The following is a 26,590-nucleotide window of genomic DNA, read 5'->3' on the forward strand; positions in this document are numbered from 1 at the left end:
ATTAATTATATAAATTATTTATACTTTAAGTATATTTATGTATTATATACTACACAATCTATAAATGTAATTTATTATAAAGTATTACAATTGATAAATTACCTAAATAAATTTGAGCTGTGATTTAACACATAAATGTTGCTCTGATGATAATGATACCTTGAGCCTTCAAAGTTCGATCCATTTGAGTTTATAGGCTTTGCTTATTCCTTGTTATCTAATACTTACTGCCCTGTCTAATGTATGGTAAGTGCTCAATAACGATTGAGCGAACTATCACTGCCATGCTGTAGTAACCCCAAGGAATATTGTGACATCCTTTAAATAATTTTATGTGCTGCAACTTCACTTTATTCCACCTATCCACAGTGAGGTGGTAAGTGCCCTTTTTCAAGGAAGGAAAGGAAGGCCCTGGCTGGCGTGGCTCAGTGGACTGAGTGCTGACCTGCAAACTAAACTCGATTCCCAGTCAGGGCCCATGTCTGAGTTGCCAGCCAGGTCACCAGTAGAGAGCACACGAGAGGCAACCACACATTGATGTTTCTCTCCCTTTCTTTCTCTCTCTCTAAAAATAAATAAACAAAACATTTTTTAAAAAAGAAAAGGAGAGAGAGCAATGCTTCTTGAGTGTCTATTCTTTGCCTCATGTAACAATTTATTTAATCTTGACAATAATTACATGTATGGATTGATAGATAGTGAGACCACCACGGTCACCTTGTATCACCTGCTTGCAAGGTGCCAGGCAAACGGGAGAGTCCCAAAAAACAGTCATTGAAAAAAAGAAATATCATTGAAAGATAAAATTATTTTAGTTAAACAAAGCATCAAAGATGTTAAGCAATGTTTTTGACGTTATGCTAGAACCAGTAAATGGTTTGAAATGTACCCCGGCCAAGCCCAGAGCCTGAAGATTCACACTGTGTCCTAGTGTGGCACTGGGAATCAGACTGCCCACTCTGGTGGTTCAGTACAGTGGGTGTTTTCTAAATTAGTCTAGTTTTATTTGATTCGAAGGAGAGGACTTTCTGTCTGACCATTGCAAGATCTTGCAGAACAATGATGACACTATCTGTTCCTTCCTTGACCAAAAGGCTGATTTTTTGTAGTTACTATCCTAGACTACTACAGCCCTGTGAGTGGCATGCTATTGATTTTGAGCATCCACTTTTCTCATAAAGAAACTTGTAGGAAGTTGAGGTACAAGTGATAGTAGCTATTATGTTTAACATTTTACAACTGACATGAATCTGACTGCCTGACTTTTATCATGTAGCGTGTTGAGGAGAATAAACCAGGCCTTGACTTAGCATTGACTTTGAAGGTTTACCAAGAAACCTGGCTCAGTAATGATAGCCTAATCCAAATAGATTCCATTTTCTGTTAGATATGACAGTGCCATGTTTATTTTCTTTTTAAATATAACAAACACATACACACTCACATGGTTGCAAGAGAGAAGCCGCAGCTGACCTACTGGTGCTAGCCAAAGTGTAGCTTTTGGTTTGGTGTTCTCCATACCAAGAGTCTGTGCTATACTTGGTAACCAGATTAATAACAAATGTCAAGTAAATCCCTAAAAATAGACCATTGCCAATTTTGATATAGTCTGCAAATAGTTGGACAACCAATATGAGAGTCACTTTTTCAAGGATGTTCTCTTTTTTGTTCACTTATTTTACTATTTTAAGATAATGTTAGATAATAGAAGTAAATTGCTGTGGCTCAGTTCTTAGTTGCACTTTAAATCCAATAAGTGGCTGCTTCCTTCACGTTGCTCTCTCTGTCTCGCCTCTCTACAACTCAAACGGTGTGAGCTGTGCTGAGTTCAGGCCCAGTGCTCAGACACTCTAACAGGAAGCATCTGGGGATTCTCTGTTTGTGGATGGGTCCAAAATAGCTTAGAGAGGTGAGAATATTGCCTGCTTTCCAAGTGGGATAAACTTCTGCCCCCACTCAAGTTTGATGGACATCATTGTCTTTTAGATATTTCACTACTTCCCATTAAATAGAATGTAAACATGCATTTCATTCTAAAGTTGGTAAGTGGGAAAATCCAATTTTTAATTGACATTAAATATATTTAAATATTCCTATTGTTTGAATCAGCCATCACTGTTTCAAGTTTCGCCTCCCAGGCTGGTCAATATCACTACTTTCTGCCGCCTCCTTGGTGCCCCTTTTGGAGTCATTTCTGCTGAGCCACTGAGCACATTCTGTCCCAAGGATGGACTCACATAATTGTCATTAACAGAACTGCAAGGCCCTCAAAGTTGCTTTTTATCTTTGTCACCTTCAGTGTATAACCATGGTCAAAATATATTGTAATTGCCTTGGGCCTATTTATCTTCAGGTTTTGTCACTCAGGGAAAGGGACTTTATGCTGAGAAACCAATGTGCTGGTGGGCCCATGAGAAGGGTGGTGTAATGTGACAGCCACTTGGAAGCCGCAGGACCATATTCATGCCAACATGAAAGATCTCTTGACATAAAATGATCATTTTTTATATAGTATATTTTATGTTAATAATAATGTTCAGTTCATTAAAGTTCTCACTTAGGAAAAAAGTTATAAAAGTTATAAATATATTGACCTTGAATAGTTTACGTACTTTTTTTGACTGTCTCCCATTTGTGAAATGAAACAATTCATACCTCATAAAATAAAGATTAAATAACAGATTATAAGTCCAACTTTAGTCATGTGACAATTTTGAAAATTTTGTCAGACTAATTATTAAACATATCTTTAATTTATTTAAAAAATAAAATTGTTAAAGAAGCTTTATATTATAACTATAAGCAAATACTGAGTATTACTTTCTATATATAGATAGTAATTAAAAATAATATATATTTTCTATATATAGAAAGTAATTAAAAATAATAAAAGTAAAATATTGGATATGTACTAACATAATTTGAATACAAATAATAATAATAATACATAGATTGAATACAAATCAATCCACTGAGCCACACCAGTCAGGAGTATTGCTTTCTTTAATGTGAAGAAGAGATTCTTTGTCTAAAAAATATCTCAGTGTTTTTCTTTTGATATTAATTAACATAAGAATTCCAAATGATGTGTGTATTCAGCAGGAATAAATATTGTATCATTGCTCAGACTGTTATTTAAAATTTTAATAGAAGTGGGCAACTGCACTGTTCATGAAGAAAGAGTGTAATTGTTTATTCATTTACCTCAAGATATCTTTAAGTATTAAAAAGATACCATGTATCTATGTTTTGAAGACTCAGAAATATTCAGTATTTCAGAGGTAAAGTATTAAGTACGTGAAATGCCAAATATGCTTTCTGAGAAAGAGAACTGCTACAAAATATTTATAATTTTTTCAAGGGTTATTAAGAGTAAATTTAACAAAAAATATTTAGATTGGCTAAAACTTTATATGAAATACCAAACACTTTTCACCTTAAAAGAATATTGAAAAGGTAAAGATGAATACTAGAAAAGTCTAGTGCAGATCATGTATTAATGAATTTTAAAAAAGAAAAATTCCAGCATTGCTGTGTAGTTGTAGGAGACTGAGCTCCGGGCAGGAACTAATATGGAGTTGCACTAGCCAGCTGTGTTCTCTTGGCTGTTGGGTTTGGAGCCCTTGGCCTGGATGAAGGCATGATCGAGGCTCCTAGTTTGCTCCTCAAGCCATGAATGTGCACCATAGGGCATTGCACAGTCCCAGAGATAAGCATGTTGCAAATTATATCATAGTATGATAACATCTATAAAGTGGAAAAATCCTAGCTGTTTGTGTACTTCAAACATTCTGGCTCCTCATTCTGGCTCTGATATGCAAAGCCCCGGTTGGAAACAGGTATCTTCCTGGCCAATATCAGGGGTAGAATAGACAAGGCTTGGTGATAGGATGGATGGGAGAGTGAGAGGACTGTATCAAAATTCTAGAACAGAAACATCTGCATAGTAGTGTGCTGCATAATTGCATTTTGGTCCACAACACTGGTTCCAATGTTTATAATGGAGCTGAAAATTTCCCATTGTCCAGTGACATTGTAGCTGTGGTAAAGACCTAGCACAATATATTACTCGTGTGTGTGGTGATGCTGGAGTACAGTGTTTATAAAGTTATAAAGCCTACAGTCATGTACAGCAATGTTGGAGGCCTTCACACTCACTCATCGACTCCCCCAGAGCACATTTCAGTCTTGCAAGCCTCATTCAAAGTAAGTGTCCTCTACAGGTGTACTATTTTTTAGAAATCTTTTATACCACATTTTTATTGTACTTTTTCTATGTTTAGATTCACAAAAATCATTGGGTTATGTTTGCCTATAATAACATTCTGTATAGGTTTGTAGCCTGAGGGTGATAGGCTATACCACGCAGCCAAGGTGAGTAGTAGGGTCTGCCATCTAAGTGTTACAGAGTAAAGGGGTCTGTTTGTCTGCATGCATCAAAGGCCAGTAAGACACAAAAAGGAGTTTGTGGCAAAGAAAGCAAGGGTTTATTTTTAGGAAGTGGCCCACGCCCAGAAACAGATGAGCTGATGCTCAAACACCTGGCTTTTAGGGGATGGTTATATAAAGGAAAAATCATTAATCATGGTGACTGAGGGCATTGGGATTGTAGTCAGCATCATGGTCTCTATTAGTTGGTGAGAGGCGAGGGGGTAAACGATCAGTGAACCTGGCCCTTATGTCAGCGATGGCATCTGAAACACAACTGAGGTCTAGATGTTACCTCTAGTTTGACTGAAACTCTGTCTCTGGGGTCCACAGACCCGAGAGGCTTTGTATCTGAGATTATTTGATACTGACTAGAACCTCATTGTTCTGAGGACTTAATGATGAAGGGAGCGATCCTGCAAGGGGGAAGGAGGCAGGTGAGTCAGGGTGCTGGCCAAGGCCAATTTGAATGGAAAGGAAAGAAAGGAGAAAAGGTCATGTTAAAGAAATGAATTTCTAGGTGGTTATGTTAGGTTTGTGTAAGTACACTCAATGATGTTCACAAAACAACATCACCTAAGGCCTCATTTCTCAGAATGTATCCCTGTCATTAAGTGGTGCATGGCTGTGCTCTAAAGATGGCGACATTCACAGAGATAAGGATGTAGGAAAGGTACACAACTTTGATGGTGGTGATGTGAGGAGGGGGACAGGAATAAACACTAATGAGATCGATATTGGCATGTTTATATCGATAATTTCCAGTTATTTGGGGCATCATAATGAAGTCCTTTTGCCAAACTTTTCCAGGGCCTCATCCTCAGCTCTGGACAACTCTGACTTCTGCGTGACATTTCGTTTTAGGATTATTTCTGGCACAGATAATGCATTTCTGAATTATTTTTGAACATATCTTTTTATATCTGGCCCAATAATACATCTCTCAATCCGCTGAATGAGGCATCCTATATATAGTGCTGTGGTGGATGGAGTTGGCTCTTTTCTCCGTCAGGTGTTTTGGGATCAGGATGAGTCCCTGTTCATTGCTAACCCATCTATCTTTCTGGGGAGGCAACTGGTTTTTTATTTATTTGTTTTTTTCCTAATACTGTGGTGTCTATTGAGAAATGCCTATCAAAATGAGACACTGACTAGAAGATTGCTCCTTTTACTAATTAAATAACCTTTAAAAAATCATTTGCCATGTGATGAGAAGAAATTAACACATCTTATACCAATGCACTCAATAAAGTTTTATAATGAAACAGTGAAATGGGTGATAAAAATTAAGCAAGGAACATATCAGCAGGAATCAATAGGAACCCAAGGGTGAGTTTAGTATGCCACCACTTGAATCCTATATACTTGCCAGATTTATGCCATAAATTTGGCACTAAGCTACATATTAAACCATCTGATGTGGGAAACATGATTAGGTAGGTGATTCATAGCATCCATAAAATTAAATAACACAAATGCTGTTCAGGAGAAACACATTATTCTTGGTACTGAAACTAGAGAGAAATTCCTAACCACATGTCTGAGACAATGATAAGAACTGGATTTATGTCTACGATGAATTGCTTCAACTCTGTTTCATAAAAGAAGGTTCACAGGTCCTTTCAACAGCAGGCAGCAGGTTCTCTGATGAATATTTAGGTAAAGGACTTTGTCTGATCTGCTGGTGATATTAGAAACACACTTTTGTATGTAGCGTAGAGCTTGCCTTTTACATATTTTCTAGCATATGCAAGTCTTTTATGGTGATTTTCCCCTCAGATCATGGTCATTAATTTCCATTACCAAAGGTTGGTGTCCTTTCCCAAACAGAGAAACGGCCCTATGGAGACCCTAATTGAGACAGCAATTCCCATGTAATACCTATTCTCAGAGGTGTTCACAAATGTTAGATTAACAGTAATTCTTTACTAAATTACAGCTGATAAACTGCAAGTTAAGCAAATTAAATTTACTCACTGCTGGACTTGTCAGAACCTTTAAAATGTGTATTACAATAGGTTACTCTCTAAGAGGTATATATGTTATTTTGTGTTTTCCATATATATTTTTCAAAAGAAATCCTTCTCTTTGCTGAGTATCTCATGAGTTATTTCAAAAAATACTCTTGAGATCTTCCAAATTCTTTTACTCTGCACTGTGCATTTGGATTAAGTCCAACTTCGACTCAAAATCAATCCTGTAAAGAGCCAGTTGCATGTATTCTGACACTGATATGTGTGCAGCACCTTGAGTTGCTCTTTTGGCATTGCCCGCTCCTGAAATAACAATGAGATGTATTAGCGTGATAGCATTTTAAAGAAATAATTTCTGAAGTAGTATTTGTTTTTTTAATTCTCTGAACTCCAATATATGCCATAAATTTCTTTAAAGATCATGTTCTACCTGATCTTTGCCTTCTAACTCGGGGAAAGGACTTTGGCCAAGAGTAATAAAATCTGATCTAAGAAAATAGAGAGATTGATTTAAGTTTCACATGGTGCCATTTTCTAATGAAAAGTATTAATACAAAGAATTCAAAGAGTCAGAGACAATATTAAAATTTTGGCAACACACAGCTGTATTCTTTTAAAAGTTGCCCTCGAAATAGATAGGAAAGAAAATAATGAGCCTTATATTGTGACAACCATATTCTGCACACATTATGTAGTTATTTATGTCTGAAAATATATAATAAAAATAAAAACAAGCCTGGATCTACCAAGTGCTAGAATTCACGCAGAGCACCTGAAACTCTCATACTGGTGGGAATGCTAAATGGTACATACACAATGGAGAACAGTTGGGTAGTTTCTTAATGTTAAAACATATGCTTATTCTACTGCATATTAAAATAGGAATAGGACATATACTTTTATTACTTCCATAATAAGTTTCTTCATAGTAATGTGAAAATTGTAATATTTTGTCTGTATAGTTCAATTACAAAAAAACTGCCATATAGAAAAAAGAAATATAATAGATATGATTTTAAATGAAAAATGAGTATTGTTTAAGCTCGTGAACATGGTTGAAGAGTCTGTACATGGAAATCATCCTTATATTTGGCTTGTAGCTATTCTGGTCAGTGATTTTTCCATCTCTTCATAGCTAATTCTCCAGTTTTGAGCTTTGAACTCCAGATTTATAGATCCAACTGCTGGAACCATCTCCACTTAGATGTCTACAAGCATCTCATATGATGTGTAAAGCCAAATACCCCAGTTTGTTCATTGTAGTAAATAACTCCATTCTTTCATCTGCTTAAACCAAACTTTTAAACTATGTATGTTCTCACAGCCATTCTGTTAGTAAACCTTGTCATTTTTACCATCAAAATGTATCCAGAATCTTTCCACTATGAAAGTCACTGACATGTAGGGCCTGGACTATATCAGTTGTTTCTGAACAGTTTCTGCTTTCACTCCCCCCTAAAGCCTGTTCTTCACATAGAAACCAGACTGATGGTTTTAGTACCTATGTGAGATGATGTGACTCTTCCATTTAAAACCCTCCAATGCTGTGTGTGTGTGTGTGTCTGTGTGTCTGTGTGTCTGTGTGTCTGTGTTAGTTAGGGCACCATTAGCCTCAAATAACAACAACTGAAACCCAGAGCTCACTCTAAATTTACATTTTACTCCGTGTCCTGATAGATGAATAGCTCTCAGGTAATGATTCGGAGACAAACACATCTTCCGCTTTGAGGGTTTTCATTGATCATGTGGCTGCCAAAGTTTTAAAAAGATGGACCTAAAATTACACATAGAGCGTGAACTCATCTATGTAAAATAATGTATCCCCCCAAAAGTCTTAAACATAAAGTGTACATTAAAATTTTAATGAGGCTATAATCTGATCGGTGGGGTTATGACAACTCTTTTTCTTAAGCATGTTCTACATTTTTCTATATTTCTACAGTGAACATTGTTTTTATAATCCTAGAAAAATAAACTTAAAGATGGTGATGCAAGAGGAGGTTTTCAGTCCCATTCCCCAAAATTGATGCAAGTGATTAAAGAGAAGGATATACAGAGAGGTGTATGGACTGAATTTTGACTTCCCAAAATTTGTATCTTGAAGCCCTGATGCCCAATATCACTGTATTTGGAGATAAGGCCCTTACAGAGGTAATTAAGGTTAAATGAGGCCATAAGGGCTCTTTAGAGTAAGAAGTAGATTTCTCCCCCCTCAGAAGATTGAAGACTGGAGATATGGCAGAACTAAAAAAAGATGAGAGTCTCCTTTCTTGCTTGATGTTCACCTTGATATGCTTTTTCTTAACACTTGGTAGAAACATGACTGCACCATGAGCTGCTTCTTTAACACAGTTTTTGAAAGCCAAGTTTACCCCTCTGCTAAAGTGGCGAACCCTGTAATCCGCCTGTGGTTGGGCCTGATGGTGAGAACTATGCTCAGATTGACCCACTCTGCTAGGAGTCATTTGGGCCTTTAAGGACAATGGCAGTGGACGAGGGTGGGATTATCTCGCATGTAGGAGAGTGCAGAACATCTCACAAAAGACAAAGCCCATGGACTTAAAAGCTTTTTTGTAAGCAAACGCTCATTTTCCCCTATTGTCAAATAATCTAAAATCAAGGGCAAGTTTTCTGACTGTAAGCCCTCCATAATATGCCATGGGTACTCCCCAGCCTCAAAGAGTAGAAATCACTGGAATAATACCTCAAATAATCTTTTTGTGTGACTGGAACAGAGGAGGCTAAGGAGAAGGCAGTTTAGATAATTTTTGCAGTTCTAATGCACTGGAAAAGCAGTCAGGATAAAAAAAAAATACATTCAGGGACTGGTAGAGATTTAGGATGTTAAACTGATAAGATAAATCTAAACTCCAAAGTGCCACATATACCTAGAGGTGTAATAGTAATAAATAGTTATCACATCTTTTTTAAAGGGAAAAAAGCATAAAAAGACCTGTACCCACTGAAGGACAAACAAATTGGAAATGAGGGTAGGGAAAGAAAGTGTCATAAGTAGATTAAGGATATACTCTGAATATTACTCCCGAGGAAATTAAGGATAACTTTAGATACTATTATTTTATGCACACAAAGAAGTTAAACAGGACATATTGAAGAAAAGAAAGATTCTATGATAAGAGATAGACATAATGGAGGAACTAAGAGAGAGTTAAGAAAAGAATTTAAGAAAATACATAATGGTACAATAAGAAGGAAAAAAGAAATAGTGAAGAAAAATATGCCCAAAGCATAAGCTTGAACAAATCCGTTAGAAAGTATTAGAAAACATGGGATGAAAATGGTCAGAGACAATACATGGATATGGAAAACAAATGAAATCTGAAAAACAGAGAAATCACAGTTGTGAAGAAATGTAAAAAATATAAATGAGACAGAAATAAGAGCCAAAATATGAAATAGTAAGTTTTTTTTAAAGACAAGGAGAATTAAAATCTGAGGTTTAAAGATTACATCATCAAGATATTTCTATCAAAGAAATAGCACACCAAGATGATTTAATTTCAAGGCCATAAAATATTCTATGAGCATCCACAGAGGAACAGATAGCTCAGGAGTTTAAAAAAAAGTCAAGTTGAACACAGAATCAATATTGACTGGAAATGTTCAATGCTAAAAGAATATGCAGTACTATGTGAGGAATTCTCCTACTCCCCTTCTCTCACAATGAACACCTCCTAGAAAATTGTTTTTATATGACTTATAATTTTGTAAACATTTAGACTAAGTATCACATGTATAAGAGAGTATGAGGGAGAAAACATTATAATTACTAAAGAGTGTTATATCTTGTGTTAGTTACAAATACACTGCTTCTCCAAATGTACACTTTGTTGACTGATCTATGAAAACGTATCTGAGTCTTTTAAATAGTTTTTCCCCTGCTAGATGACATCTTGTTAAACTCTCTCAGGGGCAAGCCCTGGGCGGTCATCGTTAAAGGAAAAAGGTTTTCCTCTCGGGTTCCCATACACTCCCTGGGTAGTGTCCTGCAGCACCAGAGGACTCTCCAGTGTCCGCTCCCTGCCAGGCTTGGCAGTCGGCAGCTTCACCCCTGGGGTGGTTTTGTAGAGAAATACCTTCTTGAGATACTCTCGGTAAACGGCTTTCTCACACATCTTACAGGGCTGATTTGTTGGTTCGAAATTTCAGGATATACTCCGAGAAGTGGGATCGCTGAGTCAAAAGGCATATCCATTTTTTTTAGGTGTCTCCATTCTGCTTTCTACAGTGGCTGCACCAGTCTGCATTCCCACTAACAGCGTGCAAGGGCCCCCTTTCTCCACATCCTTACCGGCACTTGTTGGTTGTTGATTTATTGATGATGGCCATTCTGACAGGTGTCAGGTGATATCTCATTGTGGTTTTAATTTGCATTTCTCTGATGATTAATGACGTTGAACACCTTTTCATGCATCTATTGGCCATCCATAAGTTCACTTTTGAGAAGTATCTATTTAGGTCCTTTGCCCATTTTTAAACCCAAAACACTAATTTGAAAGAACACAAATACCACTATATACATTGTAGCATTATTTACAATCACCAAGATATGGAAGCAGCTCGGGTGCTCATCAAAAGTGAATAAAACAACTATGGGATATTTACACGATAGAATACTACTCAGCCATAAAAAAGAAGGAAGTTTTACCTTTGCAACAGCATAGACAGACCTGGAGAACATTATAAGCCAGTCAGAGAAAGACAAGTACCATATGATTTCACTCATATGTGGAATCCAATGAACAAACTGAACTAACAAGCAAAATAGAGACAGACTCATAGATGGAGAGCAGATGACAGCTACGGGAGGGGGGATGAAGCAAAGGGGTGGAAGGATTGAGCAAAAAGGAGAAAGCACTCATGGACATGGACCACTCACTGTGGTGATTGCAGGGGAGGAGGGAGGAGGTATTAGGGGGCTGAATGGTAATGGGAAAAAATAAAATTAAAATAAAAAAAAAGTTCTCAGGAGTTTCCTGGGTGAAATTCGAAACTGGCCCCTATATGCTGTATGCAAGGAAAGACCAAAGAAAGTAGTAGATCATCCCAGATTGGTAGTTTGCAGGTTAAATAAACAAGGGACCCTAACTGGGTTCAGTCATGTCAACAACACATTGATCTCTCAAGGCTGTGTCCTTGAAAATGGCTTTGGCTATTGGAATGGTGGGCATAACGTCCAGCTTAGGGGTCAAATGGCAGTCACACCCTCTCAATGACTTCCCTCAACATGATTTCCACAAATTCCTCAGTCCAGCCCTGTGTGGCTGCTCCTTCTATCTGCTATTCTTATATTCTTTAGAGTTCCTTTAATTTTTTATTAGTCTATCCCTCATTACTCCAATTCCCTGCTATAGTTCATGATTCTTTATATTCAAATTTCCTGTTCAGATTGCTGTAATTTCTCTTTCCTGAATAGACAGTTATCAATGCCAATAGAGACTTCTTTTTTAAAATTTTTAAAGATTTTGTTTATTTATTTTTAGGGAAGGGGAAGGGAGGGAGAGGAGAGGGAGAAAAACATTGATTGGTTGCCTCTTGCACACCCCTATCAGGGTACCTGGCCTGCAACCCAAGCATGTGCCCTGACTGAGAATTAAACCAGTGACCTTTTGGTTTGTAAGTTGATGCCCAACCCTCTGAGCTACACCAGTCAGGGCTATAGATTTCTAAACACATATTTTAAAGTCTTTTCCATACAAAAAGTTGAAATCTTCTTGTGCTGATTTATTTGCAAGTGAGAGCACTAAGAGTAGCAGGTATTCATGGGATGCTTGTTACTCCTCTCAGGCTCTCTCCAAACATTTCCACTTTAATAGATTAGAATGGGGCAAGCAGGGCCCCAATAATAAGGAAACTTTGCATAGAGATCTGACATAGATATTTGGATAGAAATTTGCTTGGAACTATCTTGAGCTTCCTCTTTCTGGTTCAGGTATAGGTTTAAAGTCCTATACTATGAGCCATGGCTCCACCTGACAGAATCCCTGTCAGAGTGTTTTGTCTCTGTTGAATTTTATGGGATGAATTTTTGAATGAGGGATGTTATATTTAACCAAATTATTATATAAAGGTAAAACAATATTATAGTAAGATATGCAATTATAAGTGTAACTTTCTGGAAAAAAGAAGGAAAACTGTAATTTATCCTAGAACAAAAAACAACCAAAAATAATGAATGGAAAAAATAAGGAATATAAGGATTGGTAGTGAGCACTGGCATTTAAACACATAACTAAATTTAAATGAGTCTAGTATATGTATTTATTTGTTCCATACAAGTTTATTGAGAGTCTGTGATGTCAGTTCTTCCAAATCAATTTATAAATTTAATGAAGTTTCAGTTAAAATGTTAATAGAATTCTCTCATGTTTAGCCTAAATAGATCCATTAGAGCATATGTGAAAAATAGTTTAAAATTTTGAAAAATAAAATTCATAAATGAGAAATCATTTTACAAGTCACCAAAATTTATTATGATAGTGCAATAATTAAGACCACATGGTACCAGCACAAGATAAACATGGTAGTGGAACACAGTGGGGAGCCAGGGAACAGTCTAGACATGCAGAAGAATGGTGTGAAAAGTAGTGACTCTAACTCATTGTATGGAAAGAACTGAGATCGATCCAGGGCAGACAGGGAAGGTAAAATATGAAACAGCGAGCTTACACCATATACATGACTAAACTCCAGATGACCAAAGGAATGACAACCAAGAAATCCTATAAACATTCTAGAAGAAAACATATAAGATTATTTGTATGGAATTGTAATAAGGATAACATTTATGAGCAAGACCCAAAGGCAGAAGTAATAACAAAAAAATAACTATGCACAAAGTCACAACTGCTGTATGACAACATGTATGTAACAAAATTAAAAGAAAATAAAGACTGAAAGAACATCTGCCACATGCATGAGAGAAATACATATGATACAGAATTCAATTAGCTTATAAATCAGTGCAGAAAGAGAATATAATAAGATCACATGAAATATATGTTTAAAAATAAATCACACATGAAGACAAACCAATGGCTAATAAAGGTGGTGAAATGATTATCAGTCACTAGGGAAATGCAAGTTAAAACAAGACGACATTCTGAACCAATGAATTGGCTGGAAACTATTAAAAAATGATAGTAGCCAGTATTAGCAAGAGTGAAAGACAATTGTAAAGATGGATGTAGCAGTAACTATCAAAGCAAAGATTTTACATACCTTTCAAGAACATAATTCCACTGCTAGCAATCTATTTAATGCAAAAATGTACAAGATATTTATGCCATGGTGTTCACTGATCCAAATATGTTTATTAGCTAAAACTGGAAGAGTACATTTAATTGCACAACAATGGAGAAAGAGTTAAGTAAATCATGATGGTGCAATGATACTCCATTGACTTTTCCCTCAGATACATTCTGCCCTTTCTCCTTCCTTGCTGTGTATCTCCAAGGAATGGCCCCTCAGTCTTCTTTTCCTTGGCTCCTCTCTCAACTGGCTCTGGACTCATTTAGGCCAATGAAAAGTGCTGCTGAGAGACTGGTTGGCAGGGAGAAGCCACAGAAGTTTTTTCCATTCCCTCTCTGCTTCTTCTGGACAGGACCGTTGTGGCTCTCACTTTCTCTTGGTGGCCCAGCCCAGCAGCTCTACTCACACAGCCTTCTCCTTTTGTCCCTATAGCTTAAGGATGCAAGGGGCTTCCTATTGATATTAATCTCTAGATTGCCTCTTTGTTCCCACTTGGCTTCTTACCTCTTCCATAATCTCTGTAATTAATCCTTTGTATTCAAGTTCCGCTCCTTTAAATACTTGAAATGATTTTTTTTCCTTCTGGAACACACAAACACACCTCTGCAGCCACTAAAAAAAATGCTATACAACCATAAACTAAGTGGAAGAATGTTGCTGATAAATTGTTGACTCCAAGAAGGAAAGTTGCTCTATCTTATATTTAAAATGGTCTGTTAGAAAAAGAAAATTAAACAATGTGTGCATGTTAAAAGGTATTTACATGATGGTAATAATAATGATCATAACAACCTTTGTAAGAAAAACCGGTATGGCAAAATACCCACTAGGACAAGGCGATCTTACGAAGTTGCTGGGAGGGGGACATGTGTGTTGAGGGGAAGGGGTGCTCTTTGTATGCAAATTTTTACTTTGCATACAGCATTGTTGTCTGCATTTTTTTCCTCCAGAAATGCATTACATTTGTAATTTCAAAAAAATTTGTAAAGCAGATCATGAAACACTGTGCCCAATCTGATCACTTTTCTTAAATATGTATGTCCATATCTATTTATTTGCTGTGGGAACTATCTGAAAGTACCGTTTCTACAATATTTTAAAAGTGCAAATTTGTTTCAAACAGGATTAATATATTAGGGGAAAACTGGAGCCTGCCATCTATACTTACATGTGATTTTGTTAGTGAGAGGTGCCAGGTGAATGTTAAAGGTTGCCCTCACCTGAGCCTAAAGGTCTAGGAACACACAAAATGCACACACGTGCATATGTCTTAAACATCAATCGATGTTCTCAGTTCACCAGTGAGGTATGAGTCACAGTGTCCCTATCTGCTTTTACGACTTATCTGACTTCAGATAAGCCTCCTTCCAATACTCCACAACAACTTACCATCTGTACCTCTTCCAATGCCCACTGCAACTCTTTTTCAAGACAAAGCAGCGTATTTATTGCAGCATGAATAGATTTCTTCGGGTAACAATGCATGCATAAAAATGCGCTACCCCTTTTATTAGGTTCTGATTTTTTCCTCCTCATGGTTCATTACAAAGTTTTCGAGTATTATATGCTAATCCCAGTTTTTCATGAACCCAATGGTTTTTATTGCACGATTTCACAAAATATAGTAATTTTTAGCAACACATAAGTCACATGATAGCAGAACTAACAATTACTCTGGGTAGTAATTTATTTGTTGTTTATCTATGGTTTCTAATTTTTTTCCTATAACAATAATATATTAATAATTTAACTAAATCCACATAAACATTTTTTAAAATAAAAGATAAGGTGGTAGCCAAAGGATGATTTCAACTATTATAGGTGAATGCTTGAAGCTATTGGGGGAAGCTCCACTCACTCACTAGCGGTGCAATCAAGTTCCCGCTAGCCTACCTCCAAGAAAAAAGTCAATTGAAGTTCCTCCTGGAAAACAGAAATAAGGTCTCACAGCCACAACTTGGGGGCTTTTTCAATCAGATAGTTCCTATAACTTTTAACAGTCAGATGTCACTAGTCAAGGTTCCATTAAACATAAACCAAATGCCTCTAAACTGGTTTGCAAACCCTCCAAAGCTAACCTGATACAGATCCAGAAATATACCAGTGTAATACATTCAGTGCTAATTAACTTTCAAGCTTAGTCTTGTTAAATGAGATTAGAGCACCCCATCCTTTCAGGAAATAATGACTCTGAGGGGAGATTTGAACGTCATGTGAATTTCAAACAGGAGGGAAAAAAATGAATATTCTACAGGTGATTTGCGTCTTGAATCCCTGCCCACTTTTTCAGATTGAAATTTCACCTGTTAACGCTTTTTTCCTTCCCTTTTCCAAGGAGGTATCATGTGTATTTCTTTTACTCCACCTACAGCCAAACCCCGATGTTTATCTTTGATTTGGGCAGGGTTGCCCTCCTCCCTCCCCCACATTCCTGGCTTCTGGAACAGCTCCCACTGAACTGAACTTTGAACTCATTCTTGATCCCAGTACTTTCCTGTCTCTGCATAGAATCTGCTGTTGGCCATACTCTCTTTGAAACTTTGTTTCTAGCGTTCTCTGACAAAGGGCTTGTTCTGTGAAGCACATCTTGTCCTCTTTGTCCAGCCTCTGGCTTCAACAGTGAATTACAAATATTCTCCAGCTGGGAATCAGACCAGGGCAAAGATGAAGAACCCAGAAGCCCAGCAGGATGTTTCAGCTTTCCAGGGAATTCGCATGATGTTTGACATGATGAAGCCCCATGAAACGTCATTCCAAACCCTAGAAGAGGTGCCCGATTATGTAAAAAAGGTGAGACTATCTGGGAGGGGGCTGCTCTTGCTCTTTCTTAATAAGAAGTTAAACACATCTTGGGGTTTTGTTTACTTTCATTCTTCAGATTATGAACTTCTAATGAAAATAATTCACTTTCATAAAGACTCAGAACAAAAGTTGAATTTCTATTTGAACTGAATTTCCATACACTATCCATAACTATCTTCTCTTATCAAACTCCCTTCCCCTAATATGTCACTCCAGAATATGACAAAACCTTTAAAAGTTTTTCTGGACACAGTGACATTACACTTCAGCTGACAAAAGCTGACATCAGTAAACTTTGTAACAAATGTTTTTTAAAGGGTAAACTTGTCTACTACCTCCCAGGAAACTATTTCCTCTTTAATTTGGTGGCATAGTTCTGCAGAATGGATACACAGCTCACTGAGTCCAATTCTGACTTCCTAACTTTGAACTTGAACCAAGTTTTATTTGACTCTGAAGTGTTTAGAGGCACTTTTCACTTTTGGTTCCTGGCTATGATTAGAAATGGAAATATCCAGAATTAGAACTTGAATATTGAAGTTCCCCACCCTGTCAAAGTTGTTCCTATAACACTTACTAGTTCAGACAAGAAATAGAAAAAAAAAATGACATCAGAGAATATGTTCTTGGGCGTTCAGTTTTAAAAACTTTAAAACTCATGATCAGCTTCCAAATGAGTAAAACCCATAACTTTTTTTTTCAGGATTTCATACTACTCCTACTTTCTGATTTTTTAAGAAAAAAATGTGGTATTTACATCTTTGTAAATCATCATTTTTTATATTGTAACACCACATCTAGTCCAATATTTGGTCATTGATAGTGGAGCCTAAAAACCCTGTTATATGAAACAAAATTATATCTGAATGAATAAAACTTGAATGATGTTTCAAACATTTGAAATGGCCTTATTCTTTGAAATACTCAGAAAAATCCTTTTTGTTCTTACAGATTCAATTTTGTCATTCCAGTAATGCTAATATGAAAAACTAGAATTATGTACATCCATAAGGAATACCTTTTAAAGATAATCTAGTTCAGTCATATGTATATAGTAGACTTTTGGTTATTGCACTTATGTTAAAATATATTTTTTAGATCTAACTGGTAACATGTCCCTTCTAATCTTATTTTCTGGGTGCAATATCATCATATCTCTTTGTATTTTATTTCCAAATTGGTTGATAGAATTGGAGCACCTGTTTAATATATGTCTGAAATAATCAAATTTATTTGTTAGGAGAAAATGCCCCTTTGAGAAAGGTGTCTATCCTCTCTTTCTATGAGATGTCACTCTATATATCCTGCTACTAGAATGATTAATTAGGAAATGTGGGAGAATTTCATACCAAGCACAATAGCAGCTCTTCTCTGCAATTTCCTTTCTAGGCAACTCCATTTTTCACTTCATTGCTGCTGCTTGAACTAGTTGTCAGCTGTATTAGCAAAGGGAAGCTACCAGGCCATTTGGATGATGCATTAACATCGATATCAGCTGGCGTTCTGTCCCGGCTTCCAAGGTGAGTTAGTTGGTTAGCAACACTGAAGGCATTGACAGAGATCCTCAAATATGATGGAAAAGGAATTTATTTTCACACACGTGTCCAAAGAATTCAGTTACTTTCATTATTTAGAATCTTGATATTTTGTTCATTGTGGATTTTTCTTTCTACTCATTAAAAAATACTGCTCTAAATATTATTTATCTTGTTTACTGAGCTAAGTGGTGCCCCCTTAAATTTTGTGTCTGAAGAGTGTGCTTCATTTGCCTGACCTTAGTCCCAGCCCTGAGTTATGGTCTAATTATCTATTGGAAAATTGGTTTTGCTTCAGGAAAACTCACATAAAATAGCTATCTGCTGTGCAGACATTCCCTAGTCAAAAATCCCATAAAACTGGGCCACTACAGTGGTCTCCTGAGTTGAATCCCTGTCCATAGGCCTACCTCATTTGTGGCCAAATGTTTCCATAATGTGAATCTGGTGAGAACTCTTTACAGGTTCCATATTGCCTGAACATAATGCATGAATTCCTTTCCTGAACTATGGAAGCTTTGGTCTATCCATCTTTGCTTCTGGTCCCTTTATTGCTGTTCCTTCGTTTGCAATATTTGTTCCTTCCATGATGCATTTCTTTCCATTGCCCAGAAGTCATATGTGTGTTCCTCTGCTTGTAAGCCACCCACATGGCAAACTCTGATTCATTTCTTAAGTCTAGGCATAGACTTCTCTTGAAGAATCATAATCTTCAGCAAATTATATTTGATTTCTAACCCTGTGTTAGATACCACTTCATACGGTCCCATGGAACCTGGTGCTTACCCTGGATATAGAATTGTTTCATGGTATCGTCTCACCTGCTTTCTTCGCAGCCTTTCCTGCTAGCTTGCATGTAACTTGAGAGAAGGAGGTGTTCTTGTTTCTCCATAGTATTAACTCCTATGTGTGGAATAATGTTTGGTACATGGCAGTTTTTTCTTTCTCATTTAATATTCTCATAGTATTATGTTAATGGCAAAATTAGATAATGAGGAAACCAAACAACACTAAACAGTAAATGACCTATGTGGGGAGAAGCATAGTTTCCTTTATCCTCAAGGGTCTTCTAGTTGGTCTAGTAATAAAGTAGACAGGAGACAAATTAACAAGAGAAAAATAAAAGCAAATTTGATGCATACATGTTTATGGTAACACTTCATGCATGAGAGAGTCAGAGAACCATGTGCAGGGGAGGTTCAGAGACAGAAAGGGGACGTGAGTGTGTAAGACATCCTGAGCTAGGTGAGGTGTGGTGCCTTCGGGGCTTCCGAAGGTCATTGGAGGATAGCAAGAAGAGCAGACCTTAGTAAACAGAAGTTTACCCTGCTCTATAGGCCCAAAGATGTTATCTCTGATCACGTCTTATGGTCCAGGCATCAAACTCAAATTCTCCTACGCAGTTAAGGGGCAGGGGAGAAATTTCTCTTGAGCTTGCAGCTAAAGTTAGCTTTGACTCAAAACAATCTGCATACCACAGAGGCACACTTGGGTGACTTGTTCTGGACCCCCACACCTACTACTTTTTACAAAGAGTAATAATGTGTGTAGAGGAGAAACCCAGCAGGATTTACCAAAGAGGCAAAGAGTGAGGGAAGATTCCCAGAGAAGTACTTGCCTTCCTTTATGTTGCTGATGAATGCCCTCATTCCTGCTTCCCACCCATTGCTTCTTTTACTGTTTTAAGAGCTTACTTCTGACCAGTGCTCATTACTTAGGAATGTTTCTATGCACCGCCCAGTGGGAAACCAAGGTGGATTTTTAAAAAAAAGAAAATAAGATAAAAACTTAAGAATATCTGAGAAAGGGTGAAATAATTTTATACAATTGCATAAAATTGTTTAGATAGGAAATAAACCTAAAAGTAAAATTTCTTTCATAAATGACACTATGAAAAAGATAGGTTAATGGGAACAAAATAATAGTAATGACATAATCATTATAATTACTCTCTGAAAAACTACTTGAATGGTTGCACATTGTTGTCAGAATTGGAGGCTAATCTCAAGTTATTTGCAGTTAATTCCCAGAATATACTAAATAAGAATTTACAATTATACATAATATCCTCTATTTCGTGTCTCCCTTGAACAAAATTGAACAAGAAAATGTCTAACATACTCAAAGGATATGTAGGTTTGGTTATTGAAAATTACCTACTTGGTTACTGTAGTTCATTCTAAAAAAGTTAAGTATATAGGTTTATGGAAATCAGACAACTGATGAACTGTAAAAATAGCTTGGTGACGGAGAAGTGCCCTGCAGGTGCAAATATGGATCACATATTCTGTTGAGTTGAAATGAATTTATTAAACACTCCAGGAGACATCAAGTTGAATGAATGCTTCAGAATTTCTTTTCCTCTTTCAAGTTTGACTTTGGTCAAAGTGAAATTTGATTGTTCTTTTATCATAACACTGTATCTACTGGAAAACTGCATCTTCAGTACTACAGTTCTCAGCAGGGTGGATTTAAAAATGGTACAGGGTAATAACAGGATATGCAAGAATCAGAAATATAGTTTTGCGGAAAACAAACCCCAAAAGCATAAGGAAGCTTGGAAGAAGGAGAGAAAGATGCAATTCTTTTCCTTCACATTCCACTATCATAACACTCCTTAAGCTAACACAAGCTGTTAACTCTGGTGCCCTTTGAAAGAAAGGTAAAAGGTTGTGAACTTGAATTTGGAGCATATTTTTCTATGGTTGTATTTTGAATCAGAACCGCAAATGGTTTTTTTGTGGGTTATTTTTTTTCCTGGTAGGTATGAACAACAATTCTAAATTATGATATGTGGATAAATTAAAATTTTCAATTGATTTCAGCTTTAGAGCCATTTATCTAAAAAAAGTCTCAGCAAAGCAAATTATCTGAAGATATAATTTTTAAATTTTTTTGTTTATTTTGTTGCTATTAAAAAAACAGATGTAAACAGAGAAGGAAAACTGATCCTCAGGATGCATTCCACTCTAGCCCTCGGCAAAAGACGAGGAGGGGGATTTAACAGAAACTCTTAAAACAATATTTCAGTTGAAGCCACAGCATCAAGGGGGACCCTTGTGCAAATCATTAACAGCTGAAGGTTAGATTAACACGGCACTGATCGTATCCTCTCCGAGGGACTAATTTCATTTTCCACACGAGCACCAGTGGCTTGCAGCGTCCTTAAAACACACGATGGCCAGAGAAATGGCGGTATACCATTTGGTAATTCGTTTGAGAGGAATTACACTTTGGATAATAATTCCAAGTAGGCATGTGGCCTCTGACAAAAGAAGTTGTGGGAATCAAAGTGAAACCAGGAACATATTTTTCCACTTTGCCCTTCATGTAATGGAAATGCTGTAGGCAGACTTTGAGGAAAAACAATGTTTATTTGAGGATCTCAATTTTATTGTTACATAAAATTTGAAATATCCTGAAGATTAGTAGCATACGTACCACATTGACAGAGATAACTACATGCTGTAGCTTTCAAATCTTTATGTAAGGGAAAAATATTAATCATAGACAAGATTATATCTTGTTTACAAGCCTGTTGAACAGACCATCCTGTGTAATAAAAGTCCATCTGTCCTAAGTACCAGATTCTGGGCAGGCCTGCATCTGTTTTGCTCTTCTGGAATCCAGTAGGCAACCCTGCTAGTCAGAATCTAGTCTTGAAGATGTAGACGGATAGTTTCACTTAGCATAGTTAAGTGAATACAGTGCATCACATGCAGATAACCTGCCTTTCTGTGAATCTCCTGCATTGGTGACTATAAAAGAAATTAAACTTAGCAAAAGTTGTACTAAATCTATTTTTTAAACATCTATCTAAAACTTGTGAAATATCCTGCTACTGACTTAAATGCTAACGAGTGAAAAATAATCACATTTTTTTTTCCCCTGCTTGTTTAAGCAGAACTCAATTTCCAATCCTTCATTAGAAAACCGGGACCTCAATTTGTTACTTCCTTCCAATGTTTCTGCTTCCATAAATTGCATCCTCCCCAGAGAAATTTTATTCCCGATATAAATATCTACAGTATGTTTGTTTTTAATGGGTTCATTTATTCTGTTGAAACAGCAGATTATAAATCAAATTGCAAAAGGTCGGAGGGATAATTGAAGTAGGTAAATTTTCAAATAAGTTGGGGACACTCCACTTTTAATACAAGTGGGTCACTGCCAGATTTCACTATGGGGTTAGCTCTGCAATGTTCAGCCGTATATATGCACAGTTTTACCGGCCATGACTGCCATGGAATTTTCCATTCCTGAGAAGAATATTTCAAAAAAAAAAAAAAAAACTAAAGAGGGGGAAATTAAACTTCTTTGAAACACCTCAGACTCCTTGGGGTGGGACTGGATAAAGAAAAATTGTATGCTGGGTTTTTATACTAGACTTTAGAATCAGACACAATACTGTCTTTGGCAACATCAGACTTCTAACAAATGAATGCCTGTCATTTTGGATGATGGCTTTCAAAAACTATTATTCTTTATCCATAACAATAGATAAATGCATTTGAGTAATGTTAGTAAAAATATTTAATAATGATAATAATATATTTATTAACCCAGAAAATTATTAATAGGACATCCCCCATGAAGAAAATAAAATTTAAAGACTTGCTGGTTTGTTAATTATATTTGCTAGGGAGAAAGCCTCATTTCCTCTAAAATTTAACCTTAGAAACCTTAAAAGGCTTTGTTAGTAATTATGAACTTCAGAGATTGCTGTTCAAATAACCTTCCCTAATGAATGCAAACTTCCTTGTGTTTATTAGTCTGGATTTGTATGCTTGTTCAATAGAGTTATTGGATTACTTGCAATAATTTACTTCTTGCACAGTGAAAAATGCAGCAAATTTACTTCTAAATCTACCTCATTGTGTTTATAAAATCTATGATTTTGTGGGTGCAGTAAAGTTAAATTAAATAATTGTTTCATAAACATAATGTTATTTCACAGTAAGTAACAGTACAAATTTTATCTGTCTGCAGAAGGTAGAGGTTGTATTATGTATTTTGTTATTACTGAGCAAAAATTAATATTCCACTAGATGGAGCAAAAGTGGCAGTAGCTTTACAGATAAACAGAGCAAGTTTTTGGGCCAGGCTGAAGAGATTTTGAAATTAATAAATAACAAAATTTCTTGGAAAAACCCATACCTATATAATACAACTATGTTCATTTATAACTTTCTGAAGCTTGTAAGGATATTTGGAATGATCTCATCTAAATATTGATTTATTTTCTGATTTAGGGAACAAGATTTTTGAAAATAAAAATGTCTAATTTACTTTCTTCTACTTTGCATAATCTGGCCAAATCAGATGTTTTACCCAGCTCTAATGATAGTTGTGAAGTAGTATAAACTGGCAGATGTCTGTGAGTCCTGGGTACATAATTTGTACTGCTGAGAGCTGCTTTGAAATTTTAACAGTTTGCAATGAGAGCATTCCATCAAATTTCATTTGTGTGATTAATGATTAAAGCATGAAAGTATTTGAGATCTAGATAATTTTGTGGACCACTCAGCCCAATGTTCTCATATCTGAAAGGGTGAATGGTATGTCCAACATTACCTTTGTATTTTACATTCAAACTGAGAGGACTGTTATAACTAATTAGCTAGTCTAATTAGTAATCTAAATCCCCAAGAAATATTTTGTTCAATTTATTATTTTTAAATCTTAACATTAAAAATTAATTTTATCTTTTTAAAACTCCAGGATCATATTGGAATAGAAATTTAGTCCCTCACTAGATTTTACAGCAACTATATTGAACGAACAAATTTCTAGTGTTGTAAGAAAATGTTATGCAGACACATAAAAAATTAGCTACCTTTAGTTTTCGAAAAGACAGGCCTCAGACCCAAGAGAAAACAGCGATTTGGGAGGGAATTTACAAAACCAAAAGGAAAATGACAAGAGAGCCTCTATACAAGTTGTTTATTTGAGGCTTCTAATGTCTCCTTATATTGAGATCATTTTTTGGTCTTGCATTTCAAACTTAATGAGTAAAAGAGATCTAGTGTTTGGTAGTACCCCTGTACTACGCAATGCTCCGTCTCCACGTGATACAGTGAGCTTACCATATACATACATATTACATGTGTCACCTCCCACAGGATGGGGTTTGCAGAGTTGAGGTTTGAATTCCAGAGTGCAGAGTCATGGACTTGGGGCTGGGGCTGGGGCTGGGGCTGGGAGAAGATGAAGGAATTTGGAAAAGAAAGAGGAAGGCGCTTTGGTTTATGATTCAAGGTCTGGTGGGAACATTTTTGAAAATGTAGGTGCTATTTCCTGCAATCAAGGGCTTTCCAGAGCTTGATAATCATTTCCCAGCTGTATCCCTTTGCCGAATTGTTTTTAGTTGTGGGCAGTCCGTGGCTGTTTTTTCCCATTTAGGATGGAAGAAGATCATATTCATCTTGCTGATAGAAAGCAGGGAATTTAACTCCCACAGCTTCTCCCTTCTTCCCTTCGCCTGGAGGGAAGTTTGGCTTCGTGCTAAAGTGTGAAAAAAAAAAAAGGCCTTGACTGTAGTATGTCAGGCATATTTCAGCTCGATTTGTGTCAGCCCTAATAAGTAAGTTGACAAAGTAATAAATTGGGTGTCTGCTCAAGATCTGGCACCTGTACAGGAAATAGAAAAGTATTTCAAACGCAGGCAGGTTCTCTTTGTTTTACAGAAACGGGAGTTTTCCAGGGACCCTCTTCCTCTTATTGAAGTCATGGGGTCTTAAAATCTATTTTGATTTTGTCACTTAAACCAACAGGAAAGATAATTTTTAAAAAAGCTTCTGAACTGGTGAGACCTTGATAAGGCTGATGATTCTGTTTGCACTGCTCACCTATGTGTCCTCCCTGTCTTGTCTAGTAGTCTCTTACTATGAATTTATTGAATAATTGACTGAATCCATGAATGGATCGGTTTTGGCAATGTGTACTAAAGCCTATATAAAACCCCCTGTAGATTATTTCAATTTTCTGTTGCATTGTCTCAGTTTGAATTTTTCCTTTTTATGGAGTTATCAACTGGGGCAATTTTGCCCCCCAGGAGACATCAAACATTTTGTTGTTACACTTTGGTTGGAGGGCTGTGCCACTGGCATCTAGTGAGCAGAGATCAGGGATGCTGCTGCACAATCGACAATTCACAGGGCAAGCCTTCACAACAAAGAATTATCTGGCCCAAATGGCAATAGTGTCAGGGTTTAGAATCCTTGATTCAGAGAAGTTATTAATAGGGCTTAACCATGTAAAATTGATATTACTTATCATTTTTATCTAAAAGTATGGTAACCATCTACAAATGGGTAATAGGAAACAATTTTAATATTTCATAATCTGTTTCCATAGAACAGACTCCTTCAAAAAAAGAATTATCTTGTTCAAGTGTCAATAATGACACTCAAGAAGCCCTAGTCTAAATAAATAAAAGTTACCAACCAAGATAACATGCTTTAAAATAAAATTTGTTGTATCCCCCTGCTTTGATAAATAGCCTATATGACAAATTGGGGGACCTGAAACAAGGCCTACAAAGGTCCCATAAGCAGGCTTGGGCCACTTTGACAGGAGATTGTGGAGTATCCAGAACATGGCCCAAGCTGTAATGAGAGTTCTGGGCAGGCAGTTCCTTTGGGTTAAGGACTCACATTTAGGGACAAAAATGCTCTTTTCAGCCATATCATTGTTGAAGGTCATTGAGAGGAATGCTGGTTGGCCCAGGAACTGGACCTGGGCAACTGGAGACTTCCTACCCATCTCCTGTCCTTGGATTATACGTTCTGCCTCCTCTTCCCATACCAGCAGCTATTTCAGGATGTAGCCTGGAGAGAGTAAGATGTTGCTGACACCATCTGGACTCAATACCTGACTGAACCTAGTTAAGGCCTCTACACAGACATACCTCATTTTTTTTTTTGCAGTTCACTTTATTGCAGGTGTTGCATATTTTTACAAATTGAAGTCAAGACTCTCCATCAGGAAAAAAGTTATGATTCGCTTTATTGCGGTGGTCTGGGACCAAACCTTCTGTATCTCCAAGCTGTGCATGCCTAAATTTTTGAGATTCTGGCAGGCTAGTGCAGAGATTTACTTGTCTTGCAGTTTGCCCCAGGCAGGCTTTGTATTATAAGTTTTCTTGTTTATTAAACTTGCCACCTACCAATCTGAAGTGGTCTGTCTCTTTCTTCGGTCTCTTGCCCTCTGGGTATGAGGGCCATTTTACAGACCAAAAATAATCTTGAATTTAAAACTGGACTTAAAGATCTAACAATATGCAGTCCTTTCCAAAAGTGTAGTTACTTGGCATTTCTATTAGTTATTTATATTCATGCTGTTGTAAAGTAGCCTACTGTTTTATTTTACAGATTAAATAATAGAAGCACTCAAAATATGAAACAATTTTTAAGTTATTAAATTATAATTAAAGTTATATCATAATTATCAAAATCAAAAGTACATTAAAATTAAAGGCCTGGTCTCCACAGAAGTTGGCTCTGTAAAGGGAAATACTATTAAAATTTTAACAATATACTAATTCAAGCTCTTTCTTCAACTTCTATTTAAAATTAGAAT

The 26,590-nt window shown here is 36.5% G+C and overlaps 1 protein-coding gene across 1 annotated transcript in view; it reads left to right on the forward strand.

Annotated features, from left to right (window-relative positions):
* The first annotated feature begins 16,160 nt into the window (after window positions 1–16,160).
* AGMO (alkylglycerol monooxygenase) overlaps window positions 16,161–26,590 on the forward strand; it is a 292,433-nt gene continuing 282,003 nt past the window's right edge. Inside the window, exons 1-2 of the mRNA XM_054564245.1 lie at window positions 16,161–16,463; window positions 17,865–17,995. Of these exons, the coding sequence (XP_054420220.1) occupies window positions 16,338–16,463; window positions 17,865–17,995 (257 nt within the window). The 5' untranslated portion in view covers window positions 16,161–16,337. The remainder of the gene's footprint in view (window positions 16,464–17,864; window positions 17,996–26,590) is intronic.

Source organism: Pteronotus mesoamericanus, unplaced genomic scaffold (assembly GCF_021234165.1).
Source record: "Pteronotus mesoamericanus isolate MK-2021 breed Mesoamerican mustached bat unplaced genomic scaffold, CSHL_Meso_final scaffold_85, whole genome shotgun sequence".
NCBI classification, from domain to species: Eukaryota; Metazoa; Chordata; class Mammalia; order Chiroptera; family Mormoopidae; genus Pteronotus; species Pteronotus mesoamericanus.